At 38.7% G+C, this 18877-nt stretch overlaps 2 protein-coding genes across 11 annotated transcripts in view; one reads left to right on the forward strand and one right to left on the reverse strand.

Annotated features, from left to right (window-relative positions):
- Positions 1-609, reverse strand: part of CAMKMT (calmodulin-lysine N-methyltransferase) — a 208759-nt gene extending 208150 nt beyond the window's left edge. Inside the window, exon 1 of the mRNA XM_065679504.1 lies at positions 330-609. Coding sequence (XP_065535576.1) covers positions 330-428 — 99 coding nt within the window. The 5' untranslated portion in view covers positions 429-609. The remainder of the gene's footprint in view (positions 1-329) is intronic.
- PREPL (prolyl endopeptidase like) lies at positions 226-18395 on the forward strand. Of its 10 annotated transcripts, none has more exons than XM_065679492.1 (16): positions 233-876; positions 1387-1616; positions 3158-3229; positions 4153-4350; positions 4830-4896; positions 5573-5779; positions 7846-7969; positions 10245-10461; positions 10995-11180; positions 12553-12756; positions 13494-13669; positions 15079-15295; positions 15482-15631; positions 16093-16219; positions 17279-17361; positions 18297-18395. In XM_065679492.1, exons 1-16 carry the CDS (start codon positions 777-779, stop codon positions 18372-18374), a joined length of 2436 nt encoding a protein of 811 aa, XP_065535564.1. In that variant the 5' UTR covers positions 233-776; the 3' UTR covers positions 18375-18395. The 10 variants fall into 10 exon arrangements, 9 of the variants coding, with proteins under 9 accessions (XP_065535564.1, XP_065535567.1, XP_065535566.1 ...); XM_065679495.1 differs by having other exon boundaries at positions 5576-5779; XM_065679494.1 differs by having other exon boundaries at positions 4156-4350.
- The last annotated feature ends 482 nt before the right edge of the window (positions 18396-18877 follow it).

Consider the following 18877-nt stretch of genomic DNA (forward strand, 5'->3'; position numbering starts at 1 on the left):
GTAAGTTCTTCCGCAAGCCCCAGCTCGCTACTCCTCGCCATCCCCCCTGTCAGAGGTGCAGGCAGCTCCCCGCAGCTCAGCTTTCCGCAGCCTTCCGCTGCTGGCCGCATTCCGTACCGCTCCCCGGCACCACCTCCCCCGCCCGGGGCAGAGCCCGGCCCTGCAAGCGCTCCAAGCCACGACCGCCGGAGCCCAGGGCGGAGGAACGGGTGGGAACGGGAACGGGAACGGGAACGGGAACGCGAACGGTCCCTGGCCCGAAGCGACGCAGCAGCCGCTCTCCCCTCAGGCAGCACCATCCCCTACCGGGACCCGCGGGCTCCCCCTACCTGTCCGAGCAGCCGCCAGCGGGCTCTCGCCGCTCCCGAGCCGCTCACCTCGCACCGGCCCGCGGCGGGGCGGCTCGGGGAGCCGGCAGGCTCGGCCATGCGGCGGCAGGAGGGCTCAGACCCCCTTTCGCTCTGCACTGGCCGGCGGGGACTTGCCGCTAAGCCTCCAGCAGCTGCCAGGGCCGGCCGGGCTAGGGATGCAGGGGAAGGAAGTGCGTGGCCATCTTTGTTAAGGGCAGCGCTGGGAAGACGTGCCGCCGCGTTATGCCCGGCTCTTCAGGCGTAGCGGAGGGGCAGGAGCGCACCTGAACGCTGGCTCCGTGTGGCGTCCGCGCCGGGGGGGTGGAAACCGTATCTAGAACGGGAGCGACTTGAAGAAGCCACGCCAAGGACCGCGCTAGCCCTTCCGGCGTGCGGCTGACTGAAGCCTCCGCCGCCGTCTTGGCTATGGGCAGTCCCGCGAGGCAGCCGGGTGCTGCTCCTGTGTCCTTCCATCTTACCGTGGCCGGAGCCGCCGCAGAGAGCAAGGTCCGGCCCCGCCGCGGCGGTGAGGGGCGGTGGAAAGGGCTGGTGGGGAGCGGGACGGGTACCAGGACCGCGGTGAGCATGCAGGGTCTGCAAAGCTGTGAGCGTCCCTGCGAGGGGGAGGTCAGCTCCTGCTGTCAGGTTACCTCTTGAGATAAAGTGATTTTATTGTTGTATGGTAGTTATAAAGGGGGGACAGCTTCCCAGGAAAACTCCCCAAACTTCACCTGGCTTTGGTTCTTCAACATTTAAACGTAAACATTTGCACCTTCCCTTCTCTCATTGATAGATTCACTGGAGTTAAACTTTAAAGCGCCAGGAACCACGTTTTGCAGTAGCACTGCCGGTTAATATGCAGGCTAAACCGTGTACCACTCGTTAACTGTAAGATTTAACTGTTTCTTCTCAACTGATACACCTAATGAATCAGTTTCACTTCTTTGAAAGAGAGGCAGTTTTACCTGCAGTTTATGTTAATGTCTATTTCACGTATTGCAAATGATCAGCAATTTACGATGTTTGGAAATTTCAGGCTATCAAGAAATGAAGGTTAGGACATCATGTGTTGGACTGCGAAATCTTCTCCAAGGGCTGAGCTACAGTGTCAGATACTACTCTAAGCATAGCTGTTTTCAAACAGTATGTATTTATAGTAAAATGAAACCAAAACAATGCTGCATCCTGGATTGTTCAGGAAGTACGTGCACGCACAGGACTCTGCCACCTGGAAGCATCCTGCCATGGAGATGCTTTTCCTGCAAGGTACACTGATTAAGTATGGATTTAAGGTCAACAACCACCTTGGCACATCTGTTCAGGAAGCATCTCGTATGTTCCAAATGTAGAGGAAACACATTTTTCCCAAAGAGTCTGGAGCAGGGGGATAGATACTAGGATTTCAGTTATGTTCAAAGCTCGGTACAGTTTTTCAACTATCCTACAGTGTTTTGATGTAAAGCTGCATTTTGGCTGAATGTCCTGCTATAGCAATTTCTTAAAAATTGGCGTATTCCAGAAGGATTCAGATAAAGCGTCAGGAGATAGCTGCAGGGAGAGGTAACCTAGCATAGAGGCAAAACATCCAAACTGATGACACTAGATGTAAACCACTGTGAGCTCGCTCAAAAACCCTTGACTTTTACTGTGCTGACCAGTAAGTCATGGTTTGCACCGTGTTAAATACTAAAATACGCTATTGACTTCTCATAATTCTATTCACATGTGATAAATGATACTTTTAAAGGTACTTGGATTTATTTCTGAAAGTAAATATTGTGTAGATGGGGGCAGTGTATCATGCACGGTTAGAAAATGGAATGAAATAATTTCAGGCCTTCTGTTCTTGTGTTTGTAACAGAGTGCTAAATGTGTTACAAAAGTTTACTGCAGTATCACAGCCCGTAAACCAATTTATATGCATAATGCATAAGCACTGTTTAAAAAGATTGGGTTTTTTTGGTTTCTCTTAAACATGTTTTCAGATGGATGCATGGTTGTTATAAAATTGTTTCAAGTTGACAGTGTTTCTGCAGATGTGACCTAAAGATCATCTTGTTGTAACCCTGTTATTTCTAACCATAATGTAAACTGTTCATAAGTGTGTGTCCAAAATGGAACCAAACGCTTCGAGGAGAACATAGGAAGCCTTGATGGATGTGTGGTTCTGTTTATTCCTTGGCAGTTTGCTAATACAGTTACAAATACTGGACTACAACACTGGTTCCAGGATACAAAGAGGGGTTTTTGTCACCTGAAAGGAAGTTGTGCCTGTTAGCTTTGGAGCAAATGTTTTCAAACATTGTCACTGAGATACTTTGCTATCCTCAAAATCTTTCCAGATTAAATATCCAGAAACCTCATTCAGCTTAGGAAGTTCCTGAGCTAAAATCATTAAAGGCTGGGGAAATAACCTATTGGGGAATGTCATCTGGGCTTGTCGCATTCTTATGCTTTCCTAAATATCAGTTTGTGGCCACTGTGGGGTTTTTGTTTGGTTGCTTCTGTTTTGAGGAGTGGTGTAGACTTACAGCAATTTTTCCAGTGGCTGGGGAGAGGGTGGTACAACTAACACATACTGCAGTTCCTGCACCTTGATGAATTACACAGTTGTGCTAGAGCTTCTCCAAGGGCTTTCATGCTTTCTTTGACTTGTGCTTCGAATTTGGTGATTTTAAGGCTAGAGAGACCATTGGTCTGAGCCATTCTCATGATGAATGGTATAGGTGACATTCATAGGGAGTCTGCTAACTGGAGCAGGTAGTTTCTCCTCCTTTCAAGGTGTACTCGTAACGTTCATGTTTTAGGTCTCATGCCTTTGTGAAGACAAACCAGGAACAAACCAATGGTTCTTGATGCAAAGTGAGGATGGGGTAAAAGTATGTCCTACTTTTTAAATTTAGACACATTCACATAATACCTTGAATGTTATAAAATGCTGCTTTTTGTGATCTGTGCAGTGTTATGTGCTGTAATATATGTTGTTAAGCTTATTATTTGAACAAATGAGGTTTTACAGCAAGTAAAAAGAAGTAACATTGTTCTAGCAGTTTTAACGCATTTTTAACATTTTTATAAGAGAAGACAGTGTTGTCTTCATAGATTGTGGAAAACCAGATCCTTAAGCTCATTCCTGATAAAACTGTTGCAGAACCCATGTAATTTCATTGCTTCATTCTGCACCTTGTGAACATTTATACTAACACTTCTGGGGAGGTGGAGCAAGAACCTGAACAAGCTGCCAGGTCTCCTAGGTACAGGGACAGAGGTGTGGGTTGCATCGTTGCCTAGGAAAGAAAATGATGCTCTTTGTGACAGAAAGACTATGAGAAAACAGCTCTGAAGAAGGAAAAATAATAGAATTCCACAAAAAAATCAACAAAACCCTAGTTTTAGAACAGGAACAAACATATTTACATATAATCAACTAAGATCATACATTGATAAGCCTGAATTTTGAAGAGAATACCTCAATAAATATGTGAAGTAAATCACTTTTGACAATCACAGAGTTGTTTGCAAGAGACTTTAAATATCATCTAGTTCTAACCCCCCTGCCATGGACACAGCTTCCTCTAGACCAGGTTGCTCAAGGCCCCCGTTCAACCTGGCCTCAAACACTGAAAGATCAGGAAGATATTAAAAAAACTTACTCCAACTGTGGTTTTTAATGGCACATACTATTATAATAATGCAAAGTTGGTTTGGGGTCTATAGCTCAGGAAATACTATTGTTGCTTCAGTATATTCATATTGGAGTACAGAGCGCTGGCTTGTAGCCGTTGTTTTGTTTCCTCATTAGCAGGAAGGAACAAAAATCCCTTCCAAAAGGAAGCAAAATGCATCCATAACATCAGACCTTTCATACAAGAATCTTCTGAAATCAGAGCAGGAAAACTGGAATGACATTTCAGCAAGATACAAAGCTATGACAAAGAGAATCCAGGAAAGATTAGAAGAGTTGCATGACAAGTATACGTTCAATCTGGAAAGTCCGAGGGTAAGTGGCAAAAAATAGAAACTTGTAATTGAGTATAAATAAAAAGCAGTGAAGCCATTCTTGCTATAAAATGCTGGTTTACTGATTTTTCTTTTGTAGTTCTGAGTTTTGAATGTTTTAATATTTGTGGATAGTAACAGCATGTGCTTAGAACATGGTAGTGTAGTTACCTTAATTTCTCCATAAGCCAAAGCAAGTAAAGATACAATAATCATCTGACTTTCTGATAAAGAATACAAGACATTTTAATTTACAAGAGCAATTGCAGGTGATTTGAGCCTTTTGTTGAATTTAGGGTAGGTATAGGTACCCTAACTTTGAAATAACCTTTCTGATGCATGCAATTCCTACTTCAGTATCAAATACATGTGCTATATTTTGTCATTCGTGTAAGTTACAAGTGTGTTGAATATAGGGATTCTAAGGGAATAGTCAAACTATATGTTGGACTTGAAACATGTTTGGTTTATATTGAACAGATCAGGTTTGGAGAGAATGTGTACTTTGAAGAGAATGGCTGCATATTTCTTTCAAAAGCAGATGATGGTAAGGGATTTCTCTTCCTAACATGGCACAATTGTTAAAAATATTGTACGCATCACTTAATGTACTTTTCTTACATGAAAGGTTAATTGCTGTGTTTCTTAAATAACTAAAGAAAATTGCTTTTATAAAATTCTTTCATGATTGATTAATAGCTCTAGAATTTTGAATCCAAAAAGGTGAGGTGAAAACAGTTGGTGAATAATATATATTAATACTAAAGCAAGATTCCAGAGAAGAAAGAGAGAAGTAATTTTTTTTTTTCCAGAGCCCTAAATTAACATTTTGAAAACATAAAAAGCACGTTGATGCTTTTTTATTTCTGAGGGATTGGGAAAAGATTTTACTAATTGTGTTTAGTAAAAACAACTGTGCTTTCGGTTTTTGAACTTTAAAATTTAACACATTTCCTAGAAGCCAAGATCTACACTTTTGAAATATTTTAAATAATAACTACAAGACTTTTTTTTTTCCCAGAACGATATTTTTATTTTATTTTCTTTTTACAAAGTGCATTTGTAAATATCTTGCCAGACAAATATTTGGTGTTAATAAATTACAGTAACATGCTCGTGAACACTGCTGACAGACTTGCTAAATACAGGCATTAATAACCACTGTTAATTTTGACAGTGCCTTAATTACAGGATTTCTTTGCTATCTCTATTTTTAAATGTAGTAGATGAAGAAAATGGTGACATTTTATTCAGTACTGAAGGTCTTGGCTTTTCTGATGCCTTTATTCAACGTATCAGAATCTCACCAGATCAGAGATACATGGCCATCAGCTTGAAAAGTGAAAATTCCGAAGAGGCAACCTGCGTTGTTATGAAACTTGGTCATTTTCCTGTTGTGGAAAAAGTCATTCCGAGTGTATTTAGTTTTGGTAAGTTGTTTATAAATATCCTGTGGATCACACCAGCTTTCAACACAACATTTTTGTCAGACTACAAATAATAATTAAATATTTTTAAAAAATGAGGAAGCAACATTTTTACATTTGATCATTACAGCTGTATAATTTTTTTATTTGCAGTTTCTTCCACAATGCAGAGTTTTAAGTTACCTGATGTAGATGGAAGTGACTGTTTTCATGATACAGTTTTTTCCTCACTGTAAAAGCAAGCATTTATAGATGTTGAACAGTCATGCATATCTGGGGTTTTTAATTTCATAGAATCATAGAATGGTATTTCATTCAAGACGCTTCTTTAAAAACTACTGACATAACTGTTTACCCTATAAAGACCCTTGTGAGGAATGTTCTAGTTATTAAACTCTTACAGCTGCAACTGCAGTCACTGGTGATTGCTGTAGGCACTTCACTGAAAAGCATGCACATGGTACCTACGATTAAGTACTGGCTGGAATTTCAACTGTGCCCTAGGATATGGGTCACAATTCAGAGCCCAATGAAGTCGGTTCTTTAGATAACAGAGCTGTACATTGCTTTTAAATAAGCAGAGGTAAACTGAAGTGAAAGGGGAATCTTTCTTACAGTATAGAACCACAGAATTTTTTGAGGTGGAAGGGACCTTAAAGATTATCTAGTTCCAGCCCCCCTACTGTGGTGGGGCTGGAACTCCCCCATGTTAAAGAATATTGAAAAGAGTGCAGTAGTGTGTATACAATGTTCCACATCTTGTATTTTAGATTATATCATTAAATGTTATTAAGTATAAGTAATGCAGGACAAAAATTTAAATATCTAGGTAAAACTTCCTAGTTAAAAAATAAAGACTAACAAGAATTTAATGTTGTGTTTGCACAGTTGAAATTTATAATGCCTGTTAAAAACTAGGCCTGCAAATTTGCCAGTGACATTTTGCACCATGCTTGATTTGAACATCTATCTAGGTTTGTCCAGAAGAATCAGTATACTCATAAACCAACTCCCTGTTACCTGCATAGGTGTGACAGTTTATGGCAGGTAATAAGTGTAGAAAAAGTTACTATCAGAATAGTAGAGATTACACCCATTTTGTCAGTTTATTCAGGTATGAGATACAGAGGTATCAAGAAGTACAGAGGTCCCTCAGTCATAAGCAAGAGAATTTGCATTTGCAGTATTGTGTATTGCATGATACACAATAGCAGGCAGACAAATGAAAGGGCTTGAAAATATACATCTATGATTTTTAAATGCTAGGCTATAGAAAAACTTTAATTTCCCTTGTCTTCTTAGTGAGCCTTTCAGCTTCCTGTGCAATTTGGAGCCACAGTGCTGTTCAGAGAGCAAATTGTTTGCATTACTTCAGTGTGGTACTTCCTCCAGTTCTGTATTGAAAATCAGTGTTTATGCATAAGACAGCATACAATAACTTTTTAAAGCATATGTATTAAACATCCTTCTGGTGACCTTAGGACCAGAGATAGCAATAATTTGGCTGGATCAATCAGATTACTAAATAGCAAGGTTCCTGTATTTATACATTTCTAATGTTAGTGAACACATGTACACGCATAGAAAACTGGAGAATTTTTATTTCAGCAGTACCCATGGGGCACATGCATCATCTCTTTTCTCTAAATGGTTTGCATGCAGTCACATGCAGTGGTTCAGAGCTCATACTCCCTTTATTGTCTTGCTGACTCCATGTAAATCTCTGTTTCTCTGCTCAGCCAATTTTCCTGTTACCTCCAGAACCCCCACAGGGTCAAGAGGTTGAGAGCTTCCTCTTCCTGGGCCCTGGAACATGGTCCTCTGCCTTTATGTGTTTATTTATTTATTTTTCCAAATGAGATTCTTGTCCTGTGGGATTCAGAGAAAATGGGGAAAAATCTTTTTGTGGCTTACCCCAGCCTCTGGGATATAGAAGTGCTGTCCTTCATTAGATGTCAAGCTGCAGCCCACCTTTTTTAACACTGGGTCCAGTGTTCATGGAGCTCCATTTTCTCTCAGTAATTGTACATACTGTTCCAAATTTGATATGCATTTGTCTTGTTTTCCAGAATGGGCTGCAAATGATCTTCTGTATTACACAAGTCAGAAGAACCTTAAATGCCAGAATGTGTTTATGACCACTTTCACTAATCAGAAACATACTAAGTTAGTTTATACAGAACAAGATGCAAGGTAATACTTATGTAAAATGTAACAAGTCCTTTATGAATTCTAGAGTACCTTATATGTAAAATATAACTGGTTTGGAAAACATAGTCTTTCATATCATATTCCAAATGGTAAAAGGCATTTTTAACTTGTGACCTGCTGTCAGTATTGCCATACGTAGTCTGAGAATGCGCTCTCTTTTCCTCTTGATACGTGATCAACAGAGATTTAACTTTCCTCTCTTACCTCATGAGTTCAGCTGAGTTTATAAATGTCAAGGTCAGTTTCAGGTCAGGTTGTCCTTTAATGAATGTGTGACAGTTTCATACAGGATAAATCAGACTGTGGATTTCAGTTTGTTTTCTCTGCTATTGATGTCTGATACGTCTTTTAAAAAAAACATAGAAGTTCAGGCTAATCCTTGCTCTGGGTAATGGATGAGCAAAATCATTACAGCATTCCCAGAGACAGAACTATTGTTGACTGAATACCCTCTCAATAACCTTTCTTGAAGCAGTGGTTTAGGAAGACAAGAAGGCTCTAGCTAAATTGAGTGCAGAACTAGTTTTTCAACTATGCAGCATGTGGTCGATTTATACAACATTCCATAAATGTTTGTGATTATTCTTAATTCAAGTTACATACTAAAGAAATTTCTATTATATTTTCATCTAAAAAACAGGGGAAAAAATCTGCAGTTGAGATGGAGTAAATAAGATCCTTTTGTTCCAGCGGCAGTTGATGCATACTTTTGGAAAATCAAATTGCACTGACCTGACACTTCCCCACAGGGAAACTGTTGCCATAATTCTGAAGGTCACAGTCATTACAGTAAATCTACTAGAAACTTACTCTAAAGGTTCATGTGCTATTGCAGCTCATAACTGAAGTTACTTGTTCATTGGAGATGGCAAGACATTCTTTTGTATGGACACTGAGCAGTTCCAGTCTACATCTGACCAGCTCTTTTAGGTGCAATCAAGTCATTTTTGATTTCTTGACTTCTTTAAAAAAAGCTGCAAAGACACACACACACAAAAAAAATAAAGTAATATCAAGGTCAGAGTCCTTGGGGAGAAGTGTAACCTGCATTTCAGTTTGACTCTCTCAGAGGTAAGGTCAGCAGAGCTGAACTGTTGGAATCTCTACTGAATGCAGTACTGCACTCTTGCCAAATTCATGTGTATTAGAGAGGCAGGAGGCTGATTCCCTGCAGACTTTAGATCCCCTGCTGTGCCTGTCCTCCTTAAGATGTCAAGAGGGTGCAATTAGAAAAAACAATAGTACTAAAAAAACTGGAGTTCCTCCACCTGCAAATAATTAAAGGCACTGAAAATGCTGCATATAGCATCCTTTCCTTCACCAGTCAGATTTATTTTGAAGTCTGGAGGGATCATTATCGCAGTCATGTATCTGATCTGTATTAATGCAGATTGCAGTACTGAACCCTGCAATTTCTTGATGAAAACCTCTGGATCTTTGTGGTGGACAGTTTTGCTTTTATAGTCTTAAAAGATTCAAAATGGCAAAGAAACTGCTGTGTCTCAAGATGGGACGTTCCAGTTGATTTGGATGACTCGTAAAGAATTGATTGTGAATTTTAGCCTGGATTTGTGTACTATTAACATCCAGCCACTGGTTATCATTCTGTTTTCTGTTTCTAGATTTTATAAGCATTCAAAATCAGTAGGTACTTCCTAGTTTCTTAGATAGTTCCAAACCCAGTTCCTAGCTTCCAGCTTTACCAGTGCAACCTGTCTGTCTTGTCTCGTATAGGCCTCTGTACTTCTTTTAAAAAGAGTCCTTTTTGTCTTACTTGCTTCAGACAAATTTAGGGCAGTAGCACTGAAGCTTTTTAGCAATTTATCTTTATAATAGCTCTTATTTGTTATTGCTGTTCCCACAATATCTTTTATTAATTTGAATTCAATTAGCCATTACTACCTTAAAAAAAAAAAGGTGTTACAAGCTCAATAAAAAGTTCTGTGTTGTGCCTGAATTTTAAAGCCTAAATACATCAATGAGCTTCCAGTCTTATCTTAGTAATGCAAATACTTGGATTCAGTTGGGCAGCATCTGAACTGCTTTCTTGTCATATTTGTGGGGTTTTGAATCCCAGGATAGATGAAGCAGGAGTGGGTTTGGGAACCAGGTAGTCTGGAATTTCTTTAGCCCCTTTGCAGGCATGCCTTTTTCACCTTGCAGATGGAAGCCCATGATTCTGAAACAGCTGATCTATTTTTATAATACTAATCAAGTTTAAGGGTTTTTTTTTCTAAAAAATAATTATTCCTTACAGGTTTTTTGTGGACATACATTGCACAAAAGATAGGCGTTTTCTCACTATCAACAGCAATAGCAAGACCACCTCAGAAGTTTGGCTGGTTGACTGTAGACATCCTTTTAAGTCACCTGCTCTTGTACAAGCACGAATAAAAGGGGTCGTTTACCACATTGAACACAGAAATGACGAGTTATATATTCTTACTACATATGGAGAACCTGCAGAATATAAGGTAGTTTTAACTGATAATAAGATTCATTCAGGTAACTGTTGCAGATCATATAGAAATAGTAAAGCTGGCTTGTAATTCTGTACTTCATAGCTTATTGAAGTAATTTAAGAGAATTACACTGAAAGACTGATAGAAGCACATGGACTTTTACCTGCTGCATGCCAGTTTGATTCTAACTCCTTTGGCAACATCAAGAAATGAATATGCTTTAACAGTCATTTCTCCTATATTAAAATTTAAGTTGGCTATCTCAGTCTATGTAACCAAACCACCTACAGTTCTGGCCATGCTGAAAGCACTTACTGCATTAAAATTTCCTACAGATTAATCTATGAGAACTGAACTTTTCCAAATGTTACTGAATTGTTCTTCCATTTTGCCCAAGTAAAGGGAGTTTCAAAGCCTCCAGTTTTAGTCAGGCAACCCCCCCCCCAATACGAACTAAAACATTTTTGCAATAAAGATGTTGCATGAGTTCACTTCGATGTCTGTACATCTCATTCATAACTCTTAACTACATCTTGGTTTTATAGCTGATGAAGGCACCGGTAGCTGCCAGTGGCAAGGAGAACTGGCAGTTAGTTTATGCACTGGAAAAGAAAACCAAGCTAGTAGATTTGGAGATGTTCAGTGAGCACTGTGTTATGTTCCTGAAGAACGCTGGTCATCTTTACTTAAATGTGATTTCTTTTGTTTCACATTCAGTTCAGTCAATAAAGGTATGTTTTAACACTATTATTTTTATTTTTTTTTAACATAACATCATGAGGGAAGCAAAGATAAATTCCAAGACTAGAAATTGTTTGGAAACTGTAATACTGCCACGTATTATGCCTACTGTATATTACCTGTGGCTGTTTTTTCATGTGGTGGCTTACTGCAGCACTTAGAAAGTTAGAGAGCAGCTATTACAGTCAAGCTCTTTACAATACAGCTGATTCCTAATGTAAAATAGGACTTGATTCCCTAAACACTCCACTTAGTTTTACTGAGCCTATATTTGGTTACATTCATCAGCATAAACAAGGAAATAAGCCTGGCCCTCCCACAGAAGAAACATCAGAACATTCCGAAGACAAGTATGGACACTGTCCTATAATGAGTGGGAAGAGTTGATGTTGCAGTAGAATTTGTGCAAAGTATTTCTTCCTTTCTCTAGTTGTTGCTAAATACTTGTGGATTAAAACCAAAATGACTCAATTCAAACCCATGATTTCTGGAGGCCATTCAGGCGAAATACTTGATTGATTTGTTTGCCTGAAAAATACAATCTGAACTACTCCCAAGTTTATTGCGACAAGCTACCAATGCTGCATTCTATAGAACTGCTACAGAAAAAGGTTTTCAAAGTGCACTGTATGCTCTCTAAAACCTTAATTTTTGAATATGGTCATAGTTTATTTATTCAGAAAGGGTCTGCAGTTACTCTGGAGAACTTGGACTTCTGCTGCCAATTCAGATGTCACTAGCAACCCAACCCAAGTAAGTAGTAGTCTGGCAGAGGGTTTGACTATGTCCCTGCGGCTCTCAAAGAATGAATCTTGATTTCCTTTATTCTTAGCAGAGTTAAAAATCTTAAATATAATAACAGTAAGTGTCTGAAGGTGAACGTGCCAGGAAAAGGTTTTGTTCTTCAACAATGGCTGGCACTAGGAACAAAGTTAAGAGGCAGGGGTTTTCAGTGGCTTAGCATTACTGAGCTAACTCACAGCAAAGGCATAACAACTGACATGGACTTGGCTGTATAACATGTTGAAGTAGAACTGAAAAATCAGGGGAAATAGGATGTAAAAAATAAAAACCAGAATCATTTCAAAGAATGTTTTAATAAAAATCTGCACTAATGCCCATTTGAAACTGAACTTGGATTTCTTTTTATTTCATTGTACAGCTTTATCCCATGGCCTTAGGGAAAAAGTTTGCCAAAGTCTTACAGTTTTTGACTGTTTCATTACTGAGCTTAAAAAAATACTCATTGTGCTGCAGACAAGCAGAAGATATTCAGAATCTTTTTCTCTGAAAGACATACTAGGCAAAATTTACAGAAGCAGTGTAAGGGTCGGTCTCACTTGAAATGCCATGTTTTCTCAGCTACCTACGTGGGCCTGTGAATTTGAATTGGAATCTCAACCTGAACATACCACCAGCGCTTGCTATTTTCAGCTCACGTCCCCAGTACACCCCCCTAAGCGTTTTGCATATTCATTTAAAGAAAATAATCTCATTGAACAAGCTGTGCAAGAGGTACCAATTATTACGAATTGTCACACTACACGTTTACTAGCTAAAAGCAAGGTAAGAATTTTTCAGTTCTTTTCTCATTCCTTTCATTCTTCCCTACCTCCCCACCCATTTAAAGAAAATGCATTTGGCAGGGAATAGAGATTAAAAAATGTAAAGAGCAGTTGGTGCTATAGTTACTAAACAGTGGGTGTTTTCTCCAGTGCTACAGGGAAGAACAAGAAAGAGTCGTGATATTTTTTTTTCATTAACCTGGGTATGCTAAAGGAGATAATGGTACGTGATGAGTCAATAAACTTAGTATGGTATAACTTAGAATTGCTAGTTGACATGCGATGTCATACTCTCAATGATAAATGAAAAGGGTGCCAGCTGTTGAACACCCCACAACCAGCTGCACAGCATAGATCAGGAAAGGAAAGTTTTAACAGGCTGAATATAAAAATTTGGAGATGTTAATAAAGAGTTTGTGCTGCAGTAAGTGGTAAACTATTTTGTTAATAATAGCTATTCTTGGTGTTAACAGGGGAAGGAAGACTTGGGTACTTTGGTAGTTTAAAAACTCCTCAGGTGTTGCACTTAAATGAATTTTATACTCTGCATCCATAAGCCTACACAGCAGAGGTTCAGTCTCTTGCTTTATTTTTCAAGAGTGCTTTGTACATTATAAGTGAAAAAAATTACTGTAATCAGAAAAACACATTTTAAAATAAATAATTGAAGTTTTCATTGCTATGTGTCATTGAGATTTCTGCAATGTCCTTTATTGTAAAATACTCCTTCTTTTCCAGGATGAAACTTTGGTGCCAATTACAGTTTTTCATAATATGAATTCTAAAGAGCTACACAGGAAACCACTTCTAGTTCATGTATATGGAGCTTATGGCATAGATTTGAACATGAGCTTTAAAGAAGACAAGCTGATGTTAATTGAGGAGGGCTGGATATTAGCATATTGCCATGTTAGGTAAGTTAAATAGAAAATAGAATTCAGATTTTAATCTGTGGGATATACAGGTATTTCTTGATATACAGGTACAGTAATATTTTTCATGTAGCTATAGCCAGTTGTTCATGCTTTTCACTTCCATCTCATTTTAGAATTTTTTAAAGGTAGTTTTAACAAAAAAGTTAATTTACCTCAGGAAAAAAATTTGTCCTTTCAAGACCACATACTGCAGGTAGGTTTCTTAAATCAACAGGATTGCTGTGTGTAACTTAATCTTTTGACATCTCATTACTTCTTGTCTCACCTTTGCTCAAGAAAAATTTTGGTAACATTCAAATTGCAGTGACACGCTACCTCCCTCTCTTTCCAAAAGTATTGTGTACTAATGTTCAGTCTGCATCTTCTGAAAGACATTTGCCTTCTACAGCAACTACTTCAGCATTTAACTGGCATCTCTACTTCTTGTATTGGCCAAGTCTTCTGTCTCCAGTTTAGGTACAAACCTACTAGTTTTATATAACTACTGTAATACGTACTTCACATTTTCATTGAGATAATAATTCAGTAGCTAAAGAAGAGAGCAAAAAAATTGCTTTATGGAGGGGAAGAAACACCAGTTCCAAAACAAATTCAGTATACAAATATATTCAATCTGTTATAGTCCGTGGCGAGCACTGTGCTGTTCTTCCTCCCACCCCTCTAAGTATCTTAAGATGTAAGTCAGGCCTAGATGAAGATGGATTCTTCATCCAAAGATGAAGAAATTTGGCAGACTACTCAGTTAATTTTAAACTTGAAACCCGAATAAGGAAACATCAGGTGGCTTAGAACTAAAATCATGGTTGTGTAGAAAGAAATGGAAATAAATTTTTAAATCCTGTATTACAAAATAGAACATTTCAAAGAGTACTTAAAATTCACAAACTAGAAAAAAAAGCCCCACTTTCTAACACTCTCAGAATTTAAGCTGTACGGAAGACAAATCCTGAGGGCCTCAGTGTGGAGCTGATAAATACAATTTTACTGGTTTTAATATATGCTGGTGTTAGTGATAAAAGTATTCAAAATATTTCAGATACTTTGATAGCTTCCTGTATAAAAAGATAATGTCTGATTTTGTATTGCCTACAGTGAGGGTGTCATTTCCTAAAGCGATGCTTTTCCTGTGAGTTCCAGGACACAAAGGCAAGGAATACACCTGTACATACAAGTTAGGATTTTCGCCAGTCATCATCCACAGATTTTTATGCTTGAATGTTGTGTATTTTATCCATAAAGGAGGGTAAAGACAAGTGTAGAGAAGAGTTAACTGGGAAGGGAAACTATGGTTTCGCAATTCTGAGGCTGCTGATGTCCTTTCATTAACTGAAGCTTTGCTGTGTAATGTTTTCCAAAGAGACTCCAACTTGACTTGCTTTAAATTTCAGGGGTGGAGGAGAGCTAGGCCTTAGCTGGCACAAAGATGGGTGTCGGCATAATAAACTCAAAGGGCTCCATGACCTTAAGGCTTGCATCATGCTGCTGCACAAGCTAGGATTTTCTCAGCCAAAATACACAGCACTAGCAGCTGCCAGTGCTGGAGGAGTTCTTGCAGGAGCCCTGTGCAACACTGCTCCAGAACTCGTCAGAGCCATGGTTTTACAGGTGAGGTGCTGCAGACCTTGTATGGATTACGATGTTAAACTGTATCTTTGGTTCATTCTACCAGTTTCAGAATTGGAAACATTCCAATAAAAAGCTCCCTTTCCTCATTTGAGAAAACCTTGAACAAGGCCTGTGAGGTCCTCTGTCCTATTTGCTCATTTTTCTTTTTTATTAACTTCTTCTAAGGCTCCTTTCGTAGATGTCCTAAATACAATGATGAAAACTCATCTCCCACTGACAATTGAAGAACAGGAAGAATGGGGAAATCCATTAGCAGATGAAAAATGTATGAAGTATATCAAAAGCTATTGCCCATACCAGAATATTAAGCCACAGGTAAAACTATATTCTCTCTGTGGAATAGTACTGTAATAAAGTGTTAACAGTTTATGATAGAACAGAAAGTGGAAACTGGAATTGTTTTGAAAAGTCTATTTTACCTTTTCAGTGCTTTAAATCCAAGTGACTTTAAAATTGTCTTTGCTGCTGCTTTGTGTGAAAATGAATCATTAATACAAATATGAACTATTTCAGTAATGATCTTGGCAATATTTGGAGCCATAAATGACCCCTGAAATCAATCAAATGCCATCTCCTAAATAATCCATAGGATTCAAAACCAGCTGTTGTTACAGGACTGCCACAAAGTAATAGGTTATTCTGTCATATAACAACCTTGATATGTAGAATACCTTCTACTTTTGTGGTATTACAGTAAAATATATAGAGAAAAATCTGTTACTTTATGAGAAAAATCAAGTGTCAAGTATTGAACTGGTTTTGGTTTTTAATCTCAGTGTTACCCTTCAGTTTTTATCACGGCATATGAAAATGATCAACGGGTACCACTAACAGGAGTTTTACGATATGTTCAGAAACTTAGGAAGGCTGCACTAGATCATGCCAGCGGAACAAGTGAGAAAGGTAAGAAAAAGAATATAACAGAGTTAACTAAACCAGAATATTAGTAAGTCATGTAATTAAACACTATAGTGATTGACTCTTCCTTAAAAGCATTCATTTGTACAGTACAATCCAGTATCTAAAGTTCTGAAGTAATTTTTGTTACCTGCAGAGATGAGATGTGCAGTCACACTGACAGATAAACCTCAGCTTCTGAGGTGCACTCTCCAGAGCCTTAAGAGGGTTCAGATATCTCTCTATTATAGACCTGCCTGAAATAGTTAAACGCGTGTGTTAAATATGAAACATGACAAACCACAACAGGCTAAGGAAACCCTCTTGAGATGAAAAAGACTAGGAGAACATGAGTGGGGCTTACACTTTTCTAGGCCTCAACATTTTGGTGACCATTGGGCAGTGCTAGATGAACCCATACTGTCTAGTCCAGCTACTGATACGGTCAGCCTGCAGTTCTCAACAACACATGGATAAATATTTTTGCTTCTCTACAAAAAACTACTTTTCCCAGTTTGCTCCAACTGCAGGTGTTAGTCCAAGTTAAAATAACAGTAATGCCAAGGCAGAGACACTTTTATACCAGAAACTTAACACTAGCTTTGGGACTGTTTCCAGCAAAAGGTAACACTCAAGCCTTACTATTTTCTAGTACCACCTAATCTGGGGAGAGGCTTTTACCATCAGTACCAACAGAGATCTTGAATTAGCTTTTCTACATTTCATTACGCTCCTTCTCTGCTAGCAGCACAACTGCAGTGATTGAGAAGGGATAGGAGATACTATAATTGCTGCTCCTTTCTTTGCTCAGAAATTAAAAAGCATGTCTTTCCAAAAAACCTCAGAAAGAACAAAGATGCTAAATGTATAAATACTTTTAAGTATATATTTAATAAAAATACAGATAGTCCATCCAGCAAGCCCCTGTATGATTCTCTTCTTAAGGAATAACAGAAATTCTGTCAGGACAGAAGACAGAATTACCTATCCTGAACAACTCACATCCCCACTTACCCTTTTCGTTGTTCATTCAATGTCAAGTGATCGCTAGCTTCATTATTCCAGGAAATTCGATCCCTAATATCATCTTAGACATCCGGGCAAGCGGCAGTCATTGCGATTCATCTTGGGAGGATTCACTGAACGAGGTATGCTCCCTTTGCTGCACAAAGCCATAATGTGGTGGAGGGAGGTGTCCCCTTGATGGATACTTCAGCCTCTGTAGTTCATGGAATGCGTGCTTGAATGTGTGTTTGAAGTATCAAAGAAAAAGAAGACAGACTTGCTGGAATTAAAGTTGCTCTTGCAAGCTTTTATAAATATTGCAAGAGCAACTCCTGGTTCTAGATATGTATAAAATTCAGTAGGTTCTTTTATATATATATATATTATATATATATATAATATATATACACACACACACACATATCCAGATAATTTTATATATTTATCAATATATAACTTCTACAGGTATAAAAGAACCAGTGACAGAGCCAGATTATTTAACCTCATCATGCCTTAAGACCCAAAGCAGTGTTAAATGTCCATTGTAATGTGCTGAGAGCTTTGAATTAAAGTTTCTAAATTGTGCCAAACATCGTTCCAGCAGGAAGAGTCTTGAACTGTAGCGCAGTAAGTGCCAAAATAGTCATACTGGCTCTGTACTTCCATCTTCCTCACGAGTAAAACATATGTGGTGGGTTTGATCTTTACATGAGCTGTACTATCAAAAGAATGCTACTACAATTAGGTTTGAAGATTTTGCACTTTGTACAAGTGTACATGTTAACAGCGACATACTGCCAAGACCTGGCATTCGGTTACCAATGTCTCAGACTATCACAGTTGGATACAAAGTTTATTACAGTTAATTTTAATAAATCCTAGCAAATGCTATTTGGTGGTTGAGGCAATTAATCCCAAAATTAATTCTTTCAGGAAAAGCCTCATTCTGTCCTAGGTTAAGGTACTGCTTAGTATTAGTATGGGAAAGGAATAAGATTAGAATAACTGTACAAGAACCTGAAGGTTTATAGAGCAAAGAATTTTTCTATTTTGTAATGAACTATTTTCGTTGTTTTAGGTTGCAAGACACCTTGCTTTTCTGAACAAAGAACTCGAAGTATGCCATCTCCAACATTGTAGCAAACCCTGCAAGTAAACACATTGACCACCTAAAGAACTTTGGGTCAGATTTTTATTTATATGAAAAGCGAACACAGTCTCCAGAGGTAGCTCCTCTTGGATCCCTGCTTTGTGGGCATAAGCAAATTCAAAGACAAAGTTGGGTGTAGCATTGGCTTATAAACATACAAACCAATAGCCAAATTTCTCCCCTGCCAGACAGTACAGAAGTAGCCACCTGCATTAATCAATCTGTTCAGTACGGTTGTCACATAAGCGAGCAGTGCAGCACTGTTCCAGTGGAGCTGAAGCGCAGTGGTTAGTGTGTAAAGCCCAACATGTGAAGTACATGCACTTCGTGCTCACAGCCTTGACAGTTTAAGACCTCTCTTTCAAAACCAGATTTTACACAACGCAGTAAAACTCCCAAGAAGTATTTGATTTAGAAGTCTCACTGGTTAGAAGTCTTCTAAAACTAATCCCCATGTGTAGGTGATGATGACTATTGCCCCTCCTAGCTACACCGCAGCCATAGTGTAC

This window comes from Lathamus discolor, chromosome 5 (genome assembly GCF_037157495.1).
Source record: "Lathamus discolor isolate bLatDis1 chromosome 5, bLatDis1.hap1, whole genome shotgun sequence".
Classification (NCBI taxonomy): Eukaryota; Metazoa; Chordata; class Aves; order Psittaciformes; family Psittacidae; genus Lathamus; species Lathamus discolor.

Bases quoted from the DNA above. Each gene is read 5' to 3' on its own strand.
- PREPL (XM_065679492.1), top strand. From the start codon at position 777: ATGGGCAGTCCCGCGAGGCAGCCGGGTGCTGCTCCTGTGTCCTTCCAT. The intron at 877-1,386 runs GTGAGGGGCGGT...TGGAAATTTCAG, and splicing joins GGTCCGGCCCCGCCGCGGCG to GCTATCAAGAAATGAAGGTT. The intron at 16,220-17,278 runs GTAAGAAAAAGA...TCATTATTCCAG, and splicing joins CAGCGGAACAAGTGAGAAAG to GAAATTCGATCCCTAATATC.